The 25,579-nt window shown below is 32.0% G+C and overlaps 1 protein-coding gene across 1 annotated transcript in view; it reads right to left on the bottom strand.

The window, feature by feature from the left end:
• Nucleotides 1-25,579, bottom strand: part of LOC124369009 (autophagy-related protein 13 homolog) — a 62,443-nt gene that overhangs the window by 19,800 nt on the left and 17,064 nt on the right. Inside the window, exons 3-4 of the mRNA XM_046826680.1 lie at nucleotides 13,729-13,845; nucleotides 10,260-10,479 (exon numbers count right to left, since the gene is read on the bottom strand). Of these exons, the coding sequence (XP_046682636.1) occupies nucleotides 10,260-10,479; nucleotides 13,729-13,845 (337 nt within the window). The remainder of the gene's footprint in view (nucleotides 1-10,259; nucleotides 10,480-13,728; nucleotides 13,846-25,579) is intronic.

The following is a 25,579-nucleotide window of genomic DNA, read 5'->3' as shown; positions in this document are numbered from 1 at the left end:
GTATTGACCTAGATAACAAATAAACAGTCACTTTGTTTGTATTCAGGGGATGATATTACAAAACCATATCCCTCTAGACTAACTAAGAATTTTAAATTTATTAGTTAACTAATTAATTGAGTATGAATCTGTTTAGTTTGTTATAAACATGAAATTGTGTGCAGAGTCGCAGGTAAGTACTAGTAGTGAATCTCATTTGAACACTACATATACACTGTAAGAACATCAATGATATTTTGATTTTTTTTTACTTAAATTTTCTTATTTATAAATAACCATAAAACTGTTGCTGTATTCTTACAAGATAAATATGTCTACAGAAATATATTATATGTGACACGTAAAAAATTACAAATATACTTCATAAATTAAAATTTTAAAGAAAACTCTAAACTTACTTTGGTTTTCTAACATTAAAATTAAACAGAGGCATACAAATTTCATGATACATATAAATGTATACAAGTTAAAGACGAACAAAACAGAAAATAGTCTACTGTCTAAATACAGCTATTCTTGAAGTGGATTTATGACTGTTAACAGATGTCAGCAAATTAATGATAAAAATCACAGCATTTTTCAGTCATTGTCAAGCCGGTAACCTTCAGAGGCTCAGCTGACCGCCCAGCGGCCACTGTAATCCGTGTTTAATATGTCTGTGATGATAACAGGGTTAAACCATTCATAACACTACATGACACCCATGAAGTCCTACACATATACTTGATTTTGTAAGAAATGTCTCCATAACAATTTTGCAACATTCATATCAAAGTTTAATAATTACCTCGGTTTTTACTCTCTATAATTCAGTGGCTGTACCTCACCAACTAATGTGGTCACAGAAGATGTGAAAATGGCAATTTCTTGTCAAAACCAACTACTTGGAGCACTCGCTGTACGCATTACTATGAAATCTCGGTTTCTTTAAAACATACCTTATGTATTCAAACTCAAGACAATGAATACTAACTCATCTTTTAAAATTAGGCAATTGAAGACTTATTGTTCTTTACTTATTGAAATTAGTGAAATTAAAAAATTGTACTAAACCTTCCTTATTTAACTACTTTTTAAGTGGCTTTTTTTTAAGTGGCTGATTTAAACATGTACTTAACACTCATAGTGATAACCATGTGATATCAGTGCGCCACCTGGTTTCCTGCCATTGCTCTTCATAAGGTTATTTATGTTGACTTCTACCGCAAACTACATAACACCCACAATTGATATTTCTCAGTGTATTTTTTATAGTGATAAACTAGAAAACAGCACTATTAACCCTTTTAGTGCTATAGCGTCTACGTCGTAGACACTGCGTTTATGTCGAAAAGTGCTAGCGTCTACGTCGTAGACGCAGTGTATTTTTATATATATTGGTTCAGTTTATGCAAGTTACTGGCTGCAAACGATGACAGTTCATCCAAAAACCATAGAGTAACGATATTTGTATATTTAATTGCCGACGACCAGCTGTTTTACGTCATTGACGTGAAATAGAAAGGTCAGTTCAGATGTTTATGTTGTGAGCGAACTGACGCTGTGCTTTGTTTACTCTGTTTTATCTTATTTTATCCATTAAATTGTGAAGTACTACTTCATTAGTATTCCAAATCATTGCATTACTTCATTTTTCATTTGTGTTTTCCGTGTGTATTATATTTTACTAAGTTACAATGTCTAATAAGAACATTGCAGGTTATGATGAGCTACTTCACCTTTTTTATAGTTTTATTACTGAATAAAACAATTATTTAGGTAAAATAAGTGTTAACTGTACTTGAATTTCTTCTTTTATAAATAATAATAAAGTTAGTAAAGCATTTATGCTAATAATAGTAAGTGTATTACTTTTTCTCTTGAGCGTTTCAAACATTAGGCCTATATGTAGGGCAAAATTTGGCGCGCGAACAACATATTATATTTTTAATCCACACGTCTTATTTGTTGTGTAAAAATAAAATCAAATATATGTAATTTGTTTAGTTTTAGTTGCTCTTTCCGATGGTAGCCTCAGAAAAATAATATAAAATTGTTTACCTACTAAAATTGTATGCCAAAGTGAAAAACAATTATAAAAAACATTTATGTTATAAAGATAATTTTTTTTATAACAATCCAAATATGTACAAATGTATTTTTTTTATTTATTTCTGTTTACTGTTTATTTATCTTCAATACAAAAAAAAGTAATAAGATATGACCTCAAATAAGGAAATAGTAAGGAATTTACTAAAACTCTGCATTTATGCACTAAAATGCTTAGCACTCTTGGGTATGGCAATGCGCCAGACCCCTCAGCACTAAAAGGGTTAATAATATCCATACGCTGTCTTTATTTTATCTTAAATGCTGTTGCTAGACTACGGATAATTTTTGCGTTGCATAGCTTGTTTGTTTCATATTGGAGTGGCTCTTTACACAAATTATTTTATTGTTGTTGATAACTAAAATAGTTTTGTCTTTCCTTTAATGTTTTATTTATGATTTGCTATCTTTTTTGTTAATCATAATACAGGTCAAAAATATGTAAAATACCAACAAGGACTCTTTTTGGATGATATACAACTCATCTGTTTAAGTACCGTAGTTGTTTGACTGCCAGATTTTTAAGGGTTTCAGCTGGTACAAATAACACAATTTTTATTTTTATTTAAGTAAGTTTAGTAGAGTGCTATCCAGTGCTAAATGTAAAAATCGTTTCTCCAAAAACAGTTAATAACTTTTTAACATGTAATAGCAAGTGATTGCAATTATTATTTTGTTATTCTGTATCTTTTATATATATATACATACATATATATATATATATATATATATATATATATATATATATCTTATATATATAAAAATCTTGAGTCACGATGTATGTTGCCAATAAACTCCAAAACGACTGAACCAATTTCAATCAAATTTCACATGTATCCGTAATTTAGTCTAACTTAGAAGATAGGATAGTTATTATCTGAATTATTCGCTTATGTCGTGAATATAAACGAATAAAATGAAGAAAAGTTTTCAAAGCGCCTGCACATTATAACCTGCAATTACGAGATAGATACGTATATTAAACAGTGAAACACTATTTGAAGGCGCTAAGTTATGATGTATAATTGTCTAAACTAAATTTTTGGTTGAACTTAAAGGTTGAGTGGTAGACCACTTTGTAATAAAATACATTATGCATGTACAATACATTTTTGACATATTTTCTTGATCGTGACATCAAGGTAAAATCTACATCGGGGTTGGAAATATAATTTACTTCAACCAGAAATGCTCATACACGGGCAAAACTTACGAAAAGCGTGCGAAGCCGCGGGAAACAGCTAGTATATATATATATAACTTTATAATTTTTATGCACTTGTTATGTACTTTCAACATAAGCTTGCAAACTTCCTAAAGACCAACACATAACATAACAAGTAAATAGAGTCAGCACTTAATTGGGTCGGCACATATAGAGGGTTGATCTGTTAGACTAAAAATTAGCCCTCTCTCAGTCACAAGTCAAATCCTGTGAGCTCTTGCCTCTACCAAATACAACAAAGCTGGAGTGGAGCCACAATACGGGACTTCTAGTTTATTCATTAAATTGAAAAATGCAATCAACGGAAGTTATTATTTCTAATATTAATGGAGGACATAGTGAGAATTAGTTGAATTGTTCATGGTTAAAATTAGGTTATAATGCCAGGGCATTTAGAAATCAGAACATTTAAGAAGTCAGTGGGATTTGAGTATCATGTATATAAACAGTATGGTGTAATAAAAAATTATCATAAGCTCTGAAAAGGCAAAGTGTGAACCTCACAACTCGGTATGCTGTTTAGGACTGTAAATACAGGAAACAGCTGATATATATAACCCTATTACCTTGTAACAAATATATTGGGAAGAATATTTCAACAATACTAAATAATTCAATAAAAAAAGTACATGGGTCAAGTATAAATTTGTATTTAAATCAATTGAACTTGTTTTGATATAGAGTAACTAACCTGAAGATGTTGTCTTGACCAAACAGAACTAGTCTCACCTACCCTTACTTCTACTACTGCCAGTCTGGGCAAGTTGACCAAGGTCTTAGTCACTGCCAGTAAACCAGGTTCATACAGGTCATTTAATTGTTAACTAACCGCAATGCCAGTAGACCAGGTTCATACAGGTCATTTCATTGTTAACTAACCGCAAACGGCCAGCTGTTAAGATAACAGATGCATTTTCTTCATTTGCTACTGTTAGATAAAACCTGTTCTTAGTTCACACTACTTGGACTGAATAAAATTTTAACCAATGTACAAATAAATAATATATGCAAAACTGGTTGTGGGTATTAATTGAAATAGAAACATAAAATATTCTGGACAATAAATAATAATATTGATAAAAAAACTCTTCGTTATAAAGCATTTAACTAAGAAAAAAACCAACTCACATACGGAAAACCTTCCACTGCGTACTACCAAAGAAATAAAATATATGTTAATTGAAAGAGATTTAACTCAATCAAAGCACATGACACACATGTACAACACCGAACAATGTGTGTTTTGTTTAGCATTGTTGTTTTACTGTGAAATATGAGTTTTAACCCTTTGAACCCCAGACCAAAATATTGATGGTGGGAAAAACATACCAAAACTATTTGATCTAAGAACTACAGAGAATCCCCGGAGCAGAAACAGCTGTATTGCATACTGCTCGTAAAAAATTAATATTTTTGCTATTTTTTATGCTATTGTCTTGTATTTACACACCAAAATGGCCAGAATGAAATTGTGCACACAGAAAAAGTTTAGTCTGAAGTATAAAAAATTGTTTAACAACATTAAAATATATGTTTATAGATTTTTAGTTAAAAAAAAAAAAATAGATTTTAAGATTTTTTAATTCAAAAATAAGAAAAATTTTTACCATGGGCACCCACATTTTATTCTTTTAAATTTAGTTTTATGTATGTACAAAAACAATTATATTGATATCTCTAAAGATAAAGATTTTGCAACCGCGATCTCACTGAGGCCGGTTGGTCATTGTCGGGAGTAGGCCTAGCGGCGGCATTACCGCGAGAAGTAGATAGCTGACTAAATGGCATTTCTTCGTCATCTGAGTCCGAGATAGTTGGCCTATAGGTAGGATCAACATCAGTGTTATCACTGAAAATTGATGAGACGTCAGACCAATCGTCATCTGATAGGTCAACATCCAGTTGTCTGCCCAATTCACTCGGGTGATTTACAATGTTGTCACTCATTGTTCACAGAACTGATTATTACTATAAGATTAAAACTAAAGAAAAAGTGACTAAAAACAGTCCTCAATTACAACATTTAACTCAATTCACACACACAAGACAATATACGTAACATTAGACCGCTTTGTAAACAAATACAGCTGTAGCAACAAAGAGTAATATATTTTTTGGAGCATAGATGTTATTTTAACCCTTTAAGCGTTATGAAAAATTGGACCTGATCTTTGATTACGTTACAATTTTTTTTTATTTCCAATGTGTAAAGTCAAATTTTTTTTTGTTTTTTTATGTCAAAATAGAGATTTTTAACGGTAAATAAAATTTGTTTAGCCCTTTTTGGCTCTGCTAGGTAATTTTTAACTTTTTGAGAATATCGTAGAATAGCAGTATATTTGTCACTAATTTTTTTTATCATTTATTCAAGATGTACTGGAATGAAACACAGTTTTACAGATAAACATATACTAGCCTTTATTACAAACTAATAAAATTAGAAAAATACAAATTAGACAAAGAGTGTTTTTATTTTTATTAAAAGTTTTTGTTTAGTATGATTAATGTTCAAAAACACTCATCTGGGTGGAGAGCAGGTTCATTAGGACAGGTCTTGCAGACGTAGGTTGTTTCTCGACGTAGACCCTTTCTTCTTACAAACAACACACCTGTTCCATTTCTTGTCCCTTTGTTTGAGAAAATGCCTTCCGGTTAGCCGTTCCTCTTCCGGTCTTTTTGCAGGGCGCCCCGGGACCGCCTTTTGTTTGGTCTGTGAGCCATTCGCTCGGATACAAGGTCACGCACAAGGCTGCGTCTAAAACTCCACATGTGACATCGGCTTCAAGTCTTCTTTTTTTTTGAACTTCTGTGTACATTATGTACGAATTCACAACTGATACCTCCAATAGCCAGAAAAATACTTTTCTGTACCATTTCCTAGTACGCCTCATGAATTGGTACGAGGAAATAAAAATGGTCACTTTCGATCGACCCCTCCCATATGTTTTATGTAGTCTAACACTACCATCTGGTTTCTTTGTCGGGGGTTATGTTAGGCCACTTGCTTGGCACTTCAGTCATTTCATTTACGCTTCCTTTTCCTTTAGTGCTCAACATGTTCACTACTCTTTTGTCTCGCCAAGATAAGATAAGTAAATTGTCTTTCCTTTCCGATAAAATTTTGTCCTTTTTCTAGGTGCTTTCCTTTTTCTTTCGTGTTGTTTGGCAGTCCTAGACGATTTGTCATAAACCGTTCCAGTTGTGTAGCACTTCATAGCTAACAGCTCACTTGCTAACTCAGGACTGGTGTAATAACGATCTGTATATACGTGAAGGCCTGTAATTGGTTGTGCTGGATCCTTCATAATAACAGATTGAGTTAGGAGTTTTACTATTTGTGTGGTTTTTGAGCAGTGGACTGTTGGCAATCAAGTCTTCTTTTCCAAAGTATGGAATGAAATCATATATGTACCCATTATTTGAATCTGACAAAACAAACAATTTGATTCCAAAACTTAACAGGTTTTTGGGGATTATAGACCCTGAAACTGATTTTACCTTTGAAGGATATTGTAGATTCATCCACGGCGACGAAATCCCCAGGCGTGTAAAACAACTTGCAGACATCTTTCATATGACTTACTATTGTTGTATAAGGTAACTTTTTTGGGTCTATTTCGCTCTTGACTGTGGTTTGAAGTGAAGGCATCCAAAATATATTCAAAAACTCACGTTGCGAAAAGACATCACCGAAGAACGGAATCATTGCCTCCCAGCTTTTGGAGAAATAGGATTCAATGTTTGGAAGGGAAATAATGCCCATGTTCAAGATTGTACCTAAAAATGCTTTTAGTTCAGTGTCGGTAATTGGGGTCCAATGTTTCCATCGAGATAAAGGTGTCAAAGGTCCATTTTATTCGCTTGGTAGCAAAATGGTTTGTTTCGTCGCAAATGTACTGCCTGATCTCTTCGTTAAAAAACAAAAGAAAAATAATCAATTGGAGATGTATCAGAGTTGAAAGATTCGGGTAAAATTTATACCTTTATTTCATGTTGAAAATCGGTATAGATGTCTTTGGACCTGGGTCGTTGTGAGTGACATCCTTGTAGCCATCATCTTCTGGTTTCTTCTTCCCTTTTTTCTTATATTGACGTGTGCGTTTAGGTGCAGGGCCCAGGTCTTGGTTGTATAGGTTGGGTATGTCTACGCCGTTTACATGGTGTGGATGTGGTAGGTGCAGGTCTAAGCTAGTACAATGTCTAGGCGGCGTGAGCGGTACAGGTGTGGGTGGAGTGTGTGTCGACAGTGCGGGTCCCGAGTGTGTGAGTGTAGACGGTGAAGGCGGCGGGGGGGTGGTTGGAGTGAGTGTGAGCATTGCAGATGTGGTTGGCTCAGGCGCCAACTCTTGCTCGGGCAGCTGAATAGGACTAAGAGCCAGATTCTCCGCCTCCTCCATACCACTTGATAGATGTTCATCATTATCACTTTGTTCACTATCAGTTATATTATGAAGCAAAATGTCTTCATTGTCACTTTCCATCCGGTCTCCGTATTCACTTACCAATGTCTTGTCCATAACACGGGTAACAAAATCTTCAAACTCCGAATCGTCTGGATTCACCATTGTACACGAGTAATGGTAAAAAACACTAAATAAACACTGGACACTACTGTATATAATACTAATAATTTACTTTAAAAAGATTAGGACATAACAGAAAATTAGCGATAACCGAGAAATACATGTGCGAGTACCGGACGCTTCTCGCTAACTAACTGGCTAGATGCCTTGACGGAGCTCCCGTCAATGACTTTGTGGATGCCGCGGGGGCCACGCCCACTAGACAGTGTTTGGCCAATTAGAAGCCACTGCCACTCCCATTGTAATATAATTCGAGGCGGGGCAAACCGTCTGTATGTCGCATGAATACTAGAAACATCTAGCAGCAAAATATTCAACTAACATAGCAGTAAGAAAATAAAGAATGCAAAAACGCGGATCCACGGCAATAACGTTTCGAGCTTGTAGTGGCCCTCCGCGGATCCGCGTCAATAACGCTGGAAAGGTTAAATACACTATATTACTAACAAATAATTTGTATTTTACTAAAATACTCATAAATATGTATTAATACTCGTAAAATAAGTATTTTACGGTTTCAAATAAATATGTATTAAACGCATATTTCACGGCAACGATATTACGTCGCCTGGAGATTCTCGCATCTTCATTGGCGACGATACATCGTCGCCGCGGGGATCATCGCATATTTACTTGGCGACGATATTTCGTCGCCTGGGGTTCAAAGGGTTAAGATATATCTGAGTTATGGACACACTTGTGCCAGGTTTGAAATGGCTTTTCTGATGGCTTTACCAATAGAAATGGTTTGATTAGCTTCTACTGACTGCAAGTTGTTATCCTTTAAATAAAATATTTTATCAAGTATAGTATTTTATCTTAAAGAGAAGATTTCTGTTCATTTTGATAAACACAATAGTGATAAGAAAAACTAAACAATGTTCTTGCTTTAAGGCTGTTTGTAATAAGTTAAAAAAAACTTATATTTCAACCAAAATTTTCCCAATTTATGAGACATACTAAATTTACATATATTTAAATTTTATCCATATTTGTCACATTACATATTTTATACACATGAAGCTATAAGTTCCAACAGTATAATTTAAGAAACCTGTTAATCTTCCGACATATACACTTAACCCAAACCTGACATTTTACAAAATGTTAATGTCTGTGCAGAAAACAAAAATTTCTCAGGAATATAGAGATGTGAATAGCTTAAGTAGTTTAGGTTGTTCATATAGATGGAAAGAGCCAGATTTAGTGCTGAGAAAAATCAGAACAGATTATCAAGTTCAAGAACTTTGAACTTCGATATACATCAATGTCAACAAACATTTGTGACCTACAAATATTACATAAATTCCTCAATTTGTTCATGTACTTCGATCACTGTTCACTTGTACTTATTTCAGTTACAGTAAATTTATCATTAACTTTAGACCTTGTTGTGACCAATACCAGTGCAATATATAAATGAAAAATGTAGCATTAATTCCACTCCACCTAAAATTTACCTCTACATACTTACTTACTCTTACTCCCAGGGCCATTTATATCGGAGGTGATATTTAGCCGCACCAACAAAGCTCCATAGCTACATAGCTTGTATTATTAAATACAAGGGCTGTATAGAAAATAACAAGACGATATACATTTGTATAGCCATAGTATCTAATAATATAGTACGTTTGACATAACATGCATAAATCAGTACTAATTAATTAATTAATTATATAAATATGTAATTAATTATTTATTATTAATTATTTATTAATTATTATAATTATATAATTAATAAACTAATTAATTAAATACAGTCAATAAATGGTTTGTACTTACTGCAAGAAAATATTGAGAGCATAAATAAAGGCTTTTGGCACATCTGAACTTGTCCAAGCCTAAATATAGGCTCTTAGCATTTCACCACCAACCTAGCTTGAGCCTAAATAAAGGCTTTTGGCATTTTATGACTTAAGAGGTAGAGCCTATATGCATATAGGCTCTTGGGGCTAAAAGGGTTAAACATTTTTATTTCTTTGTTATAATGAACTTCAATCAGACAATAAAAGGTTTTCTCTAAAATTCTTTATTAGAAGAAAATATTTTTAGTTTGGTAACCATAAAAGTCTGACCAGTGTGGCAAAGGAAAGTAAATGGAGGAGTTGATATTTTTTACAAAGTATCAGAGATCCAATCATAACAGGCTGAAGCAAATAATGTTCTTCAATTCAAATCAATTGGGAATCAATATTAGCATGGCTTATCCAACTAATCCTTCCACACCAACTTTTTTATACCTTCCATTCCTGATTTTAACTCCCATTTGATCCCACTCTTTACGGTTTCAAATGGTTACACAATAAGCTAATTCTGTTAAGTTGGTATCTAGACTCTACAAAAGAAAAACAACAGCTTACCAAGTCCAAGAAGCTGTGGCTCACCCACGTAGATCCGGTAGCACATAACGTAGTCGGACTTGTTGCGTGACAACTTGTAAGCTGGCGTGACACGCGTCAGTGTGACCAAAGACTTTAGCAGTATACCCATCCTAGTATACAGTGGGTATGTCACTCGCATTGTTGGATCCACCAGATCAGTGCGTATTCCGATACACCACGTCTCAAGCATCATAGTTTCCTAGACACATGTGTCATCAGTTGTGGGTGCAGGTAATAGATCAACTAATATTACCGTAATTACGCTTTTAAAGTTGTAACACTATATAACAAATTTCAATTTATTACAAGCCGTTCTTAAATTAAAGATATGTGAAAAATAAAAAACAGAAGATGTTTGGGTGATTATAGAGATTTCAAAAGTTTGAATATTATATGATGTGCATAAACATCTCAGGGACAATGAGCTCCTGTCATACTCTGGCACTTGAAGGGGTTCTGTGATACACTCCTCTGGTTGCAGAGTTAACGTAGCAGTGCTCCTGGGAAAACACGCCATGGTCTTCCAAGCAAAAGTCATGGCAATAGAATCGTGCACAAAAAAACTCATACAAGAGGCCAATAGGAGCAGAATACGTAATCCTCTCTGATAACCAAGCTGCACTAAAGGCACTTGACGCTTCCTCGTTAGACTTGAAAGCAGTATGGGAATGTAAGAATGTTCTAGTGGAACAGACAAAGAAGAACAGAGTTACTCTCGGTTGGCTGCCGAGCCACGAGAGCATTCGTGGAAACAAAAAATCAGTTATCCTACCCTAAATAGGTACATAATCCTTTATGGTAGGGTCTGAGCCAGGCTGTGGAATATCTTTCTCGTATAGCAAAGCTCTCCTAAAAGATTGGGAAAAGAAGACTAGATCCTCAAGATTAACCTTTCCCGCGCCATAGATGGATATATTAGAATGGTAAGACTTTGACCAAAACACAAAATACAGTTATATCCTATATTATAGGTTATGTCTCTTGGAAATTTTTTTCAGTTCACAACAGGCCTTTGAATGCCCATTGCATGCTCTGTGCTTATCGCAGTTGGCAAGGAAGTATTTATAATCGACCTCGACTCTGCTGCCCTTTGTCCAACTCCGACCACATGCTCGTCTTCTTCTTCTTCTATGGGGCAGCCTATTGCCATGTGTTTAAGCCTGAAAGGCCTGTAGCGCACCCCGGAAACACACCATGTGGCCGACCAGTCTATGGTTTCAGCAGTTTTACAAACCGCTGAAAACAACCGATCAGATCCTTATGGTGAAATTCGCCACCCTTGTCCAAACTACCAAATATGGCATACCGCTCCCTTGCTATTGCAGGGCACTCAAAGTGCAGTTGTTCAGCAGTTTCCTCCTGCTCGTCACACATTCTACAGAACAGATCCTCCTGAAGGATTACATACTCTGTGAAGATGCTTCCTCAGGTAAGCATGTCCCGTAATCAGACCCACAACCCGAGAAGACACTGATCTACTTAGTGAGAGAAGGTCAGACGCCTCCCTAGGGGAAGACGACTGTAGAACCATTCTGCTCATTCTCAGACCCAGATGCAGCTTCCGTCTCCTATAGACGGAATAAACAAACATATCTGTGGCAAGTATTACTGCTTTTCAGTTTAATTACATTTTAATAAAATTAAAATTGATTTTAAATAAACATTTTTTTTATATAGTTCTTTTTTATTTTTATCAATAAATATACTAATTTTAGTAAAATACCCTGTTTTATAATTTTGTTATAATAAAAATTATCTTTGAACTTAAATAAACAAAATTTTTTACTTGTCTTCATAGGACAGTTAATGGATTTATTAGTGGCGTGCGAAGAGTTAAGACAATCTAAAATGTTTATCTCACTATTATAGGGTGGGCAGCTCTCTCAATAACATCATGTTTGGAGTTATTATCCTAACTCCATTAACTTGTAAGCTTTTAATCAATCACTTATCGGAAACATATTAGTCATAATAGTCACCTTTAGCCAGACTTCCACTGCGGAAGCTCAATGTTCCAAGTGACGGTTTCGTTATAACACAAAATACAGGTTTCCCTTGTGACACTTGTTATAAATCATGCCACTAATAAACTACCTTGAAATATTAGTTTTGTAATATCATTTTACATTTATAATGTAGTTTCATTGTCATATTGTTATACAAAGTTAACTTTATTGTTACAAACTTTAAACAGACTACCTACACTATCGTTTGGTTTTTTATCATATTTGCTCTTGTCAGGTAATAAGGTTTATTTATCTAGTGAGGAAGCTAGTAGGTGAGTCATTAAGGAAACAGCTACCGGCGGCTGAGAGTGCCGGGAAATGGCCTGGGCCAGTCACAGGTAGCCGAGGGTCCAGGAGCCAGGTTACATCATTCTGATTATACTGATCAAGCACTCTAAATGTATTTAATATTTTCTAAAACTTAAATATAAAAAAATGTATAAGCTTCTTTGAGAGACTTCACCTGAAACGATCATTAGCTGTGTATTGTTAGTTAGGTTTGAATTGTTTTATGAATATTATAATTATTTTCCTAAATTCAAAAATATTACAGAACAATTTTTCAAAATTTTCTTTATAAAACCCTTCCTCCGGCTTCAACATTGTTTTTACTAGCCGAATTGGTCAAGCCATTCTCAAGATAGCGCTGGCAAACCATTTAGCAATGAATTTTAATCATACACAAGATAAATATAGGAAAACAAAGAAAACATTTGGAATAAATAAGAAGAAAATATGAAAGGGTCATGAAATAATGCAATAATTATTTTTGTTACCCTTTCTGGAAGGAAGTAATGATAAGCTGTTTGTAGAATATGATGACTAAGTTTGCCACATAAAAATTGTTGGTTGCCTTCACTTTTTGAAAACAAAGGAGTCTCTTTCCCATTTAAATAATAATGATATTATACCAATAACAGAAACTGGTCTAAAGTTTGAAGGGACTTATTCAGAGTCAGCATAATATTACAAAAATAAAAGTAATGTGAACTCTATAAGAACAATGATACAAGTAAAGTAGCAACAATACAAGATATACCTTTGACAACAAACATAGAAATATCAATAATCTAACAGGCTGAGAGAATGTTACGGTTCTTGATAGTGACCTATTAAGTGACAATGATATGGGTGGAAATTTCTTGAGATATGAGATATGTGAAAAAAAGCTTGAGATATGTTTAAAACCTCAAGTTCCTCTTGATACTGCTTTATGGAAGTAAAGTATTCTTCAAACTTAGAACTCAGTACAGCCACATTAGTTATAAAACCACCATCAATAATGATAGCTGCATCCAAGGCTGCTTGGGCTTAATAAAGAAGATAGGAGTTTTGTAAAACAACAATTTTAATAGACTTATGACATTTACCTACACCACTTCCCATTGATTCATCTGTTATACTTTTACAACTCTGTTTGATGAGAAACCTGATATACATACTTGTTCATTGGTTCTGAGAGATATCTCCACACAGAGAGGCAGCCGAGAGCCAGAACTACCCATCGCCTTCTTGGCCTCAGCTAACACTTCCGGCAGGTCTTTGATGGCCAAGTTAAACTGAAACAGAACATCTTCATCCGACCAAAGAAATACAAGAGCAAAATTATGTAATCTGAATGTGAAAAATCAGTTAATATATGATAAACTTATCCTGAAAGGTTAGTAGTGTAAAGAACACCTATATTGTGTTTACACCATAACATAATAAGCATTGACAGAAAGTTTATTACGCATGTGAAAAATGAGGTCAGCACATAATTTATAAATAATAATGCACTGCCTCAACTGACAAATAAATTAAATACATTCTTGCCTTTGTCCTAACCAGAATTGATCATTTGGAATGATCAATCAAACTTCCAGTGCTGATTAAATGTTTTCCAGTGCTGAGCCATTTTTGCTACCCCATGCATACTTGCATATTTTTTCAATATTATTAATTTTTTACCTAGTGCCTTAAAGAGAGGTTGCATGACATCTTAACTGATATCTTGGATATGAGATAATTTTCAACAAGATGGATGCCACAACAGCTGCTTCCAGACCAAAAATATTAAACTATTTCAATATCACAGCATTGCTAGATATACTGTAAATTTGCCTTTTGAGAAACAATTGATGATTTACCAGACCACTCATGTTGATAAGACATGTTTGCTAAGGTTTTCTGCCACCTCAGGTAGTTAAGAAAATCACTACTTGACGTGTTTACCTAATCACTTTATTTTTTGCACTGCTAACGAAACCGTTTACTCCATGGTATCAAAATGTTATTTTATATGTCTATGTGCATTATATGGTTTGCGTGTTAGCTGCATGCAGTTTATTGCTATGTTGGTGTCATGTTGTTTTGACTTGTGCTTTGTTTATAAGTTAGTGTTTTAAAACTATTATTGAACCAGAAATAATAGTGGTATAAACGTCAACAGAAAGTGTATTTGTGCTTTACAAGTGCAAAACCGACTGACTTGCTAATGTTGTCCATGTGTTCTCTTAAATGTAGCCTAAATATAGCCTATACTAAATGTTTTTGCCTACAAACTCAATTTGTTGGTGTTTTATATAAAAACTGTGAGTATTATTCAATATCAACGTTTGTGTTTATATAGTCAATAGTAAATATTATAAGAAGTGCTTTGCTTGGCCTATCTTATGTGATGGTAGGCTATTGTTTGTCACATGCCAATAAAATGGTTTTTCTTATTAAATTTTAATATTTTTAGAGAAAATGCTCTTAAATGTTGTCCTTACTTGCAATCACACATACAATGCAACACAAACTTAAACCAAAACAAAATTGTTTACAAACGTTTTGTCTACATATTATTAAAAAATAAATTTTAAATTAGGTTTTAATAGGCCTTAATTGTACTAAAATAGCTCTATTCTATTGGTAATATAGTAAAAAGCATGTTAAGAGTATATCTTTTTTTTAAACTTTACACAGGGAAGAGTGAACCAACAATTTTTAAACAAAAAATGAACGGTTGACAGAATTCAAATAAAAGAAGAGTACCTAAAAACCACCTCAATACATGACACAAAATCATATCATCTAAAGTATAACTTTACATGATCAGTAAAGAAATTTAAATAACTGGAGACCATGTTTGTGAACAAATTGTGATGAATAATAAAAAAAAAGTGTAACCTGAAAGAGTAAGAAATTTGAGGCAGAAGATTACTGCAAACACAAGAACAACTTAAAAAAAAATCATCAATGAAGATAGATGAAAAAGATCCAGTCAGAAACTTCCAGAGGAATAATTTCAATCTAAAAGCAGCTATATATAAGGTTACTGCGAGACCTCAAGAATAGATGAAGCCATAGCGAAACCTTTAAAACAGTGTACACTCAAGAAGTAATAATACTTGCAAACAAGATAATACAGAACAAATACAAATTATGCTAAAAAAGACACAACACAGTTTTAGTCTCAACGTCCCAACATTTAACAACTGCTTAAAAGAAAATTTTGTTTATGCTGAACAGAAAGTTTTCAACCTTCTACCTCAAAATACCAAAACCCTTAATCCCATCACCCCTATATTGAAATTGTGACCAACTCCCAAGTTCAATCTGTTCTTTTTAGTACATCTACAACAACTTTTTTTAAATCAATTGATGCAATCATTACAATTTATGCTACATATTTCATAAAGAACTCTACTTGTACTAAAAAAATATTCTTGTATATTGTGTATTGATTTAAAAAAATGTGTGTATATATATATATATATATATATATATATATATATATATATATATATATATATACCATTTGTTGCTTAATGGTATAATAAAGGTATAATCAAAAGTAACACAGCAGACATTAGATAGAGTAAAGCCTGCAAGAAGGCAGCTTAGGAAGTGATAATTCTTCACTCAGATAACCTTCAAGTATTTTCAACAATAGATAAGCATATCTCAAATTTAATCTTAAAAGTGCAAAACAAAGTATTTCAAAAGCTTCTCCACATTTCCTAATCAGCTGTTATTTAAGTCAAAAATATCTATCAGACATGACCTCTCCTATAAAATGATAAATTTAGTCAAACAAATTACTTAATGCAGTGTCAACAAAACATTTGACCACAAAATAAAAGTCAAACAAAGCAATGAACTATTATGACATATTTTTGTTGCAGTTTTAAGTTTACTAAAAATAAACTTAATGTTTAACATTATTTACAAAAATTTCTCAGAAATTTAGTCCTCCAAAAGTCATGGCATGGAATCTCCCGCAACCCAAGTGGAACTACCAAATCTTGATGTAGTGCCAAAACTAAAAGCCAGTTCTTATTGCAGTGTTTTTGTTTCAGCTCATAAAACAAGAACTAGCCAAAATAATATTTTATTTACACTTAGCTTGTTCTAAAATAAGCTTTAGCTTATTTGGAACAACTGTGTTAATGGGGATTTGGAAACAGTTTATTACCCTATTACTAACAATATATATCCACAGCCATATAAATTGTATTAGTAATAGTTTAGTAAAATTGTAAAACATAACAACAGAGGTTACAGCAAGGCACTCAAGGGGTTAACGGAAGCAATATCATAATTGGTTATCTCTTAAAATTTGGTTAGTAAATGTAAAAGTCCTAGTAAATATAAGTTAGTATTTGGTTAGTCCTTTACTTATATTTGTCATAATTAATCTTGTAGCTAAAAGTAGTTAAACATGAATAAAGGAATTCTGTTGATAACCCGATATGCATCTGCATAGTTATGTCACAAATCTGTATAAAAGAAAGCTATTTCTGAAATACATGCAACAAAAAATAAATCTATAAATCCAATTTTAATGTAGTTAATAACTATGAGTGGCACACACATAAGGAGTATTTATTGTAGAGAGAAGCATCAGATGGCAAGTATTTACAATAATTTTAAGAACAGACGTATAACAGTTATCTTACTTTTCACTTTAAAGGTACATAAACCATTACAATGAATCTATGTTCAATAATGGACTATGGATGATGACGTGGTTACAATATTGAGTAACTTGATCAAGTTTTAAGATAAGATACATATGAGTCCATTTTCTGATTAAATCTGACAGGAAAAATAATGATTTTTTTGTGTCAATAGTAGGCCTACATTGACAAATGGATCAATCCAAACAAATTTTCCAACATAAAGTTTGTTGCTTGACTTAACTTTTTAATATATAATATTTATCCAACAAATAATTTTAGTCTATAAACTACACAAAACTGCACATATTTGAATTTTTATTTTATTTTGCCAATGGCAGCTATTTGTACCTATTCAATACCTGAAAAAGGCATATCTGCAAAATATTTGTTTGGAAATAAATGGTATGTATAATACAGTAAAGTAAAACTTAAGTCAGGTTGGATGAAGTCCATGTGGGTTCTGCACCAACATTGAAGGCTCACACTTTTCAGGCACAACCACTCATAATGTTTTGTGTATACACTTCATAATTTATTCTGACGGTGAGTTTGAGATGCCTTTACACTTTTAGTGCCAAGAAAGCAAATAAGAGCATGTACTTCACAGTTGGCAAGATTCTCAGTTTACGGAGACATTTTTAATATTCATTAATAGATATAAAATGGTTGATTTTTACCGAAGTTGTGTCAGTGACTTGCTAACAGAAGGTAGACAGAGTGGACACTGACCGCAGAGGCAAAATTTTAAAAGTATACTTATAAAAAAAAGGTTAAGATAATAAGATATAAAAAGCATACGATTATAAAAATTACTGGAGAATAAAAACTTCCCATTTATATAATTTTTATTTACAATCCCTTATCATCAAAATAATAAAGTTGTTAAAACTGACTTTGTCAAAAACATATATACAAGGATAAAATCTAGAGATTAATAATCATCTAGTTGGGGACACATTCCAGATAGTTAAATCTTTCTTACCTTAGGACCTATAATTAGATATAATACGAGTTTAATGTTCTCTAATCATATTCAAAGTTATCAACATTGTTGAAGAGGTCACTTGATTTACTAAATGGATTTATCTGTAAACACTTTGATACTACTAATGCTAAATTACATTCAGTACAAACAACTTCAGTGTGACCGAGTTAAGCTATTGTACAAGTTACTTTAGCCCACTCATACTACACCCATCAACATCCTTGAACAGGAGTTACATATTTTTCTAAATGGATTCATCTGAAACACTTTGATATTACTAGACTACTGCTAGTTTACGTTGAACATAAACTACTTCAATGTACACATTTTACCAGCTTCTTCTTATTGGAAACTAAATGCTTAATATTAAGCATACTTCAATGTAATCACATTAAACTAACATACAATTAACCCATTAATATTTCACATAACATCCTGAACAGGATTGAAGTATTTTTCTAATAATTAATGAAAGAAAAGTCTCAATTATCCAATAATTTTATTTTTATACACGAGGCCTTTCAGCATCAAAGATGCCATCATCAGGTGTGAAAAACCAACTTGAATAATATAAATATTTAATATTACAAATTAATTATCAGCTGAGTAAAGCTTAATACAAGATTTGTTTAATATAAAGTAAAATAAAATAAATAAGAATATACGTATAAAAGTATGGGTCAAAAAGAATTTTATTATATTTTAACCCTTTCAGGGCCAGGACCAAATATGAGATGTTGCAAAATTTTTTCACATATCATATCCCTTGTGACTAGTCAAAAGTGCCAGGCTAAAATTGGCGATTTTGCAGTCTCTAAGATTAAAATTTATAACTTTTCATAACAATTAGAGAATGACCTAAAAGTTGCACCAAATTACTCGTATAGATGTATACTATCAACAAGAAATATATAGATGTAGTTTTAAGTAATTTAAAATTAAAAAAAAAATAGTGTTTTAATAGATTACAATAAATTTTTTTATATTTTTATTTGTAAATAACTAAAAAAGGAAAAATAATTTTACTGTGGGAAGCTATTTTATTATATTGTACATTTAGAAAGGAGCAACCATACAAAATTTTGTGTTATTTCTCTCATAAATAAATTTTTTATGACACATTTTGTATAAATACGCATAATTGTACTTCGCAACAAGTGATAAAGCAACTGACTCTTACACTGCAAGAAACTTAAAATAAATATTCACATTATGGATTTACCGGTAAACAGATGATTGTAGGATCCATAAACAGTTTCAATACAGTTAAAAACACTATTTACCAAGAAATATTTACACAGTTTTATTTGAAACTTACTTACACTTTTTCTATTTACAAATATGCTACTTACAATCCCGTGAGATCGCAAATTGTCAGTCATTGTAACTACTACACACAATAGCTAAGCACGTAACTACTAACACTACTAATATTTACAACCACAAAATAAAATAATAAAGGAGAATCCAGCATAAAATAGTACGATTACACTAAAGCATAAAGAATTAACAACAATAGATCGAGTCAGCTGATAATGTCACGTGACAATTACGAAATAAAAATGCATAGACCTCCAAAATAAAAATTATATTCATATTAATTATCTATAAATATACCAGGGAATAAAAAAACATAAAACTTTAATCATTTGACGTCGTATTTATTTAAGAAAACGACGAATATCAAGGCTGGCGCTTTTCGCGTATGTCACCGATGGCAATATATTGCCGCCTGACACTTTTCAGACACGATCTGTGGCGGCAATATATTGCCGCCTGGCCCGGAAAGGGTTAAAGGAAGGGTGAATTTTGAATCGGTCCAAAATCATTGTTCAATATTTTATCTTTATGTTTTGTTATGTATAATGTTTCATAAGCGTCAAGTTCTTCTTGCTTATGGACTTGTTTTAATAATGTTTAAAAGTGTGATTTGTTTCTAATGCATGTTTGGCAATAGCTGGTTTTTGAGTTTGTCCATATTTATAATATCTTTCGTGTTCTTTAAATATTGTTTTAATGGTTCGTTTTGTCTGGCCAATGTAAATTTCATCACAATCTTCACAGTTAATTTTGTAAATTCCTCTTTTATTTCCATTAAAATCCTTCAATGAAAAATCAAGGATTTAAGTAATTTATTAAATAGATTTACATTTTTACTTTGGGACAACTGCTGCTAACATACTTTCAGCTTAATCTACTACAACAGTGTGATAGTGCTAGCGATAGATTGGTAATTATTTCATCAACTTTTCAGGACCTTTCATATAGTACTTCTACTTTAATAAGAGGAGATATATTTCTTTCATATTTATTGGCACACAAACTAAAAAATTGTCATATACACAATTCTATTGTTATTTTATAAATATAAATAGAGAGACAAATCACTTAGCACAATATTAACTGTTGGAGAATTAAGTTTGTTATCCACTATATGTTTACATTCATGATCCTTCACCAAATTTTGAGTATTAAGATGAAGTTTGAGGTCAGATAAGAGGTGGAAGTCCCTTGGATCACAAATAGTCAGTCACACAGATTCTTTGCTCCTGATAAGTATTAGGCACCAGATTACTGTACTTATATAACTTACATTTAATGAACTTTTATATGTAAATATCAGTTTCAACAAACCTGACAACACAACAAAATGTGTTCAATACTGTATTGAAACATATTAACAAGCTATTTGTAGCTGGTATGTCACATAACTCAATTGGTTAGTGACTCACAACTGTAAACAGAAGCCCCATTCATAGAAAAACTAATACAAATATTCCATTGAGATTGATGGTCCTATCTCTGTCGGATTTGTTGGATGATGTCATCTTAGATTATGCCATCATCACCTATATGCAACGAATTGAGCTGAACTTTCCTTAATAGTAGTAGCATCAATAACATATGCTATTAGATGAGCTAGTTCATAGTGTGCTATCAGTTTTGTAAAAGCTTGTTAACCCTGCAACTGGCACACAACTAATACCAGCCGTTTCAGTTGCTCTTGATAGCTGCACCAAATATCATGGTCTACGGTTTTTGTAATTACAAATATGCTAAAAGAGTATCAGTATTGATACTAACCGAATAAAGACATTGACCATTGATGTTGATGGATGTTGAGCACAATTAAATATATTTTACAGTACAAAAATATCTTTTTACTGAAATCTGTTTGATAAATTATTGACTATGAGTAGGCTATTGAAAAATCACTTGGTTAACATTCATTTCACATAGTTTGTTATTGTTTTTCACTTACTAAACATTATTTCCAACACTTAGTTCTGAAGTAACAATTTACCTTGGTAAATAGATAGTTTTCACAAGAAACATATTTACTGTAATTTCTTTGGTTATATATATGATAACCGTTTGGATCATCCTAGGATCATTATTTGTCACTTATAAATGGTTATTTAAGTAACCAATGTAGTTGGAATAAACATGTTGTCTTGGTCAGATTATAAGAAATTAATTTTTTCTAAAATATTGGTGATAAATTAGTGATTTATTGTAGACTACCTTTACTGTGATGGATTGTGCTATGACCAAGTGATTTGAGGGAACTGGCAAAGCAGGTTTCAGAAAATGAATCTAGTGATGGGTCAGATGTAGACAATATCTTAGTGAAATCATATTATATTGAATATACCTGTTTGATTTTCTTATTAGGCATTCCAATTTAGCAATGTTCAGGCTGATTTACATAAAGATTAGCTAATTTAGGAACACTGTGTATGCTATCGTAGATTAAAATTTTTCTTTTATTCTGTAAATTTGGTATTATTCTATATATTTAGACATAGTTAATGTAGTAAAACTACATACAATTTCCCATCAGTTATAAACCATAAATTTATAAATTTTGATGTAATACAAATTTAAAATACACATTATACTTTGCGGTATACAAATTTTTCATGGCATAATGACAAAATGTAACTTTTTTTATACTTTCAAAAAATGAGTTATGGAATTTATATTATTGCTGTTGTATACATTTCATTTTGACTAGGAACATATGCAGTATAATTTATATTCATTAACAATTGTATTAGCAAAACCTGTATTACCAAACTTCTATATATGCACCCGATTTGCATAATTTATATACATAACAACTTTTTGTTTCATACCTTTATTACGGTTTCATATATGTGTATAAAGTTTATGGTTTTCTGAACTAGATGAAATTTGACACAAAATGGCTATCTCACATTTACATTATTCTCACAATGGCCGATTTCATAGGCATGGTCCCCCCAAATTTTATAACATTTTTTCAAAATTGTTATTACATTAAAAATTTGTTTCAACTAAAAGATGGTATGGCCAATTTTGTTATATGTTAAATGCAAATATTATTCTTTTTCTAGTTCAGAAAAAAATATATTTTTATACATATAACTATATGGTTAGCTTTATGTAAATCAGCCTCAACATTGCTAAATTGGAATGCCTAATAAGATAATCAAGCAGCTCCTAATTTATATTTTCAATTAATAAAAAAACCTTGTGTGCTCTAAAACATCTCTACACTACAGGATGAAATGACCGCCAGTTGTAGGGTTAATTCTTCCAACAACTTTCCATCTGATAAAACCTGTTATACCAAATAAAACAAAACCTTTCTCACATAAGGATGTTTTAATATTTTATAGTTAAGAAAAGTTTAATCAAAATGACCAAATTTTAGTATACATTCAAATAAAAAAAGAAAAACATACTAAACTTCCTAAATACTAGTAATCATTTAAATGAATATTCTTGTAAGAAACTGATTTGAAATCGAACTAAATACAAAAATAAGATTTATAATAATTTTACAACTTAATTTACATCAGTAATATCTGAATGTATAATATATGAACTGGCTCTTCTGTTACTTGATACTGGGAGTGTGAGAGCTGTGAAACATACAAGGCTCTCACATAACTCTGCAATAATGAAACTATCTCAAGTTGACCTTGGCAGTCTCAGTTCAGACCTTATCTATCATATGAGTCAACAATTCAGAGGAAAGCAAAAGGGTTAACTTGGTGCATACAATCAGAAAAGTCTCTGTATTCCTGCAACATTAGCCAATTATCTTTTTAGAAGCATATCTTATCATTGCACTTTGACAAATGAAAATCACTGATAAAACTTGTATCTACACCACAACTCAAGGTTATTTTTTGTAACGTTGGTGCTGTATTTTTAAATTATTGCAGGCCTAATTTAATTATTTGCTTAGAAGTAACTAATGTTAAAATGTTCTATTAAGTAGTGATAGATCAGTAAAAACCTATAGTTTTTATAACTTTGAGTGACACTTAAAGAAATTATAATAAATACAAATAAACAAATGAATCACTTGTGACTCTCTTGTACAAAAAGAATGGAGAGAAAACAGTTTACAACTGAGAGGCTAAAAGAATTAATTGAGAGTTAGAAATATGAATTTAACCCTGAAGCTGACAGCTAAAAGTCCTGTAGTGTCAGCCTATTTTTTGTCAGTTTACAAAGCACTTATTCTAAATTATCTCTACACTTCAAATACTATGTCTTTATAATGATACTATTAGGTATCTGCGGCTTCACACACAATTTTGTTGTTGAAAAATAGGACTATATATTTTCACATATTCTTTTAATATGACATTCAAAACACTCCTAAGATAATTGAGTCATTCAGAGCTATTCAAATTTCCTGATATTCAAATTCTAGTTTTATATAATCATTCATAACTATTACATGAATTTTTTATATAAAACCCTGTAAATGTCTCAGACATATCACTGAAAATAATTAATTGAGAAAATAAATTATAGTGATTAGCTTTTCTAAAATTAATTTGTTGCCAGAATGGTTCATTTGTTTCACAATCAATTACACTTTAAAAGAAATCCAATTAAATTTATTATGTAAATAGAAATGTTTTGTAGAGTAATATAAAAAATATGTCAATTTAAATTAGACTGGAATGTAGTTTGGAAACAGAACAGTACAAATTATTTTATAAGAATGTATTTCTTCAGTCCAGTATAGTTGATCACTGTCAGAGAAATACAGATGTAGTAGACACAGTCTGTGTTATGTAATATAGCTTGTCTGTGATGCTCATGTCCGTCCTTGGTTACGCAAGTAGTAATGGCTGCAGTGGGAGGAAGACAGTCAACTGACTTACACACCCACTCACAGGCTGTGCATCTATAACCTTATCAGGTCAAGTTTGCACAGTCACTCTTTATAGTCACTCTTTATTATGTAAGATTGTGCATCTACATCATATCAGACCAATAGTTTGCATACTTGTGAGACATAACTCATTAAGTTATACAATGTTGGTATTTCCTCCACACTTACAGTGTTTCCTCCTCATTAAAATACAAAATAAAATAAAATTACTTTGAAAGGAAAGTTCTAAATCTGTTTTGTACACTATCCTACAAAATGCTAAATGCATATCAGCCATCAGATCAGTATGGGAGGCTTCACGTTTGCTCCACAGCGGATTAAGTATACACCTAAGTGATAAATATATATTTACATAATATAGCTGTTCATAAGTTTTCAATGAAACTGCTGTAATGACGTAATTTTTTAAATCCATTTTTCAATGAAAGAACATTTTATTAGCTGGGTATTAGTAAAATGAGGTTAGAAAAATGTCTTCTGCCTCGCTGTCTGTATGTCCACATGACATCAAGAGAAACACATAACCTAGACTTAAGATTTTGAATTGACTTTATTCTATATAGAAAACAGTTTCATGTTGGGAATGTTCCTCCATGGGATTTGGTAAAAATTGGCAAAGGCTGATTTTTTGCAGGATAAAACAAATTAAGGTATAAACTTGAAATTATGTGTATTTGTTATCACTCAACTAAAGGCCTGGTACCATTTCTCTTCTATCTGTCTGTTATCCACTGGATAACTCAAGAACTAATTGAGTATGGATTTGAAATTTTGTTATGTAACTTCATTTTTTACATAGGTAATATCATGCTTAACAATGTTGCATGCCCATTTGTATCCAACCTCTCTGCAGAATATCTTGAAAACAATTAAAAATTCTGCAACAATAAATCATAACAAAATTAAACTTTATAAGAATTTGAATTTTAGTATAAATTTAATTTATATGGAGAAAAGATTCAGCTTGATGAATGCGCATGTCTTTTCATGGATTTGGCTGAGAGTAGCTCTTAAATCTGTCTGAGAGTTTGAAAAAATTCTTTTCTGTTAATTGTCTGGCTGTATACAAGAAGGATATCTCAAGAATGAAATGGGCTTTAGACGTTTGTTTATTTTCATCAATCATTAACGTTCTTCAATTAAAGGTTTTATTTGAAGTCAAGTAACCTCTGTGCCTAGGGCACTTTTGTCAGGCA

Source organism: Homalodisca vitripennis, chromosome 1 (genome assembly GCF_021130785.1).
Source record: "Homalodisca vitripennis isolate AUS2020 chromosome 1, UT_GWSS_2.1, whole genome shotgun sequence".
Lineage (NCBI taxonomy): Eukaryota > Metazoa > Arthropoda > Insecta > Hemiptera > Cicadellidae > Homalodisca > Homalodisca vitripennis.
Note: the sequence above shows the minus strand (reverse complement) of the source record. Positions and strands in the feature narration are given on the sequence as shown.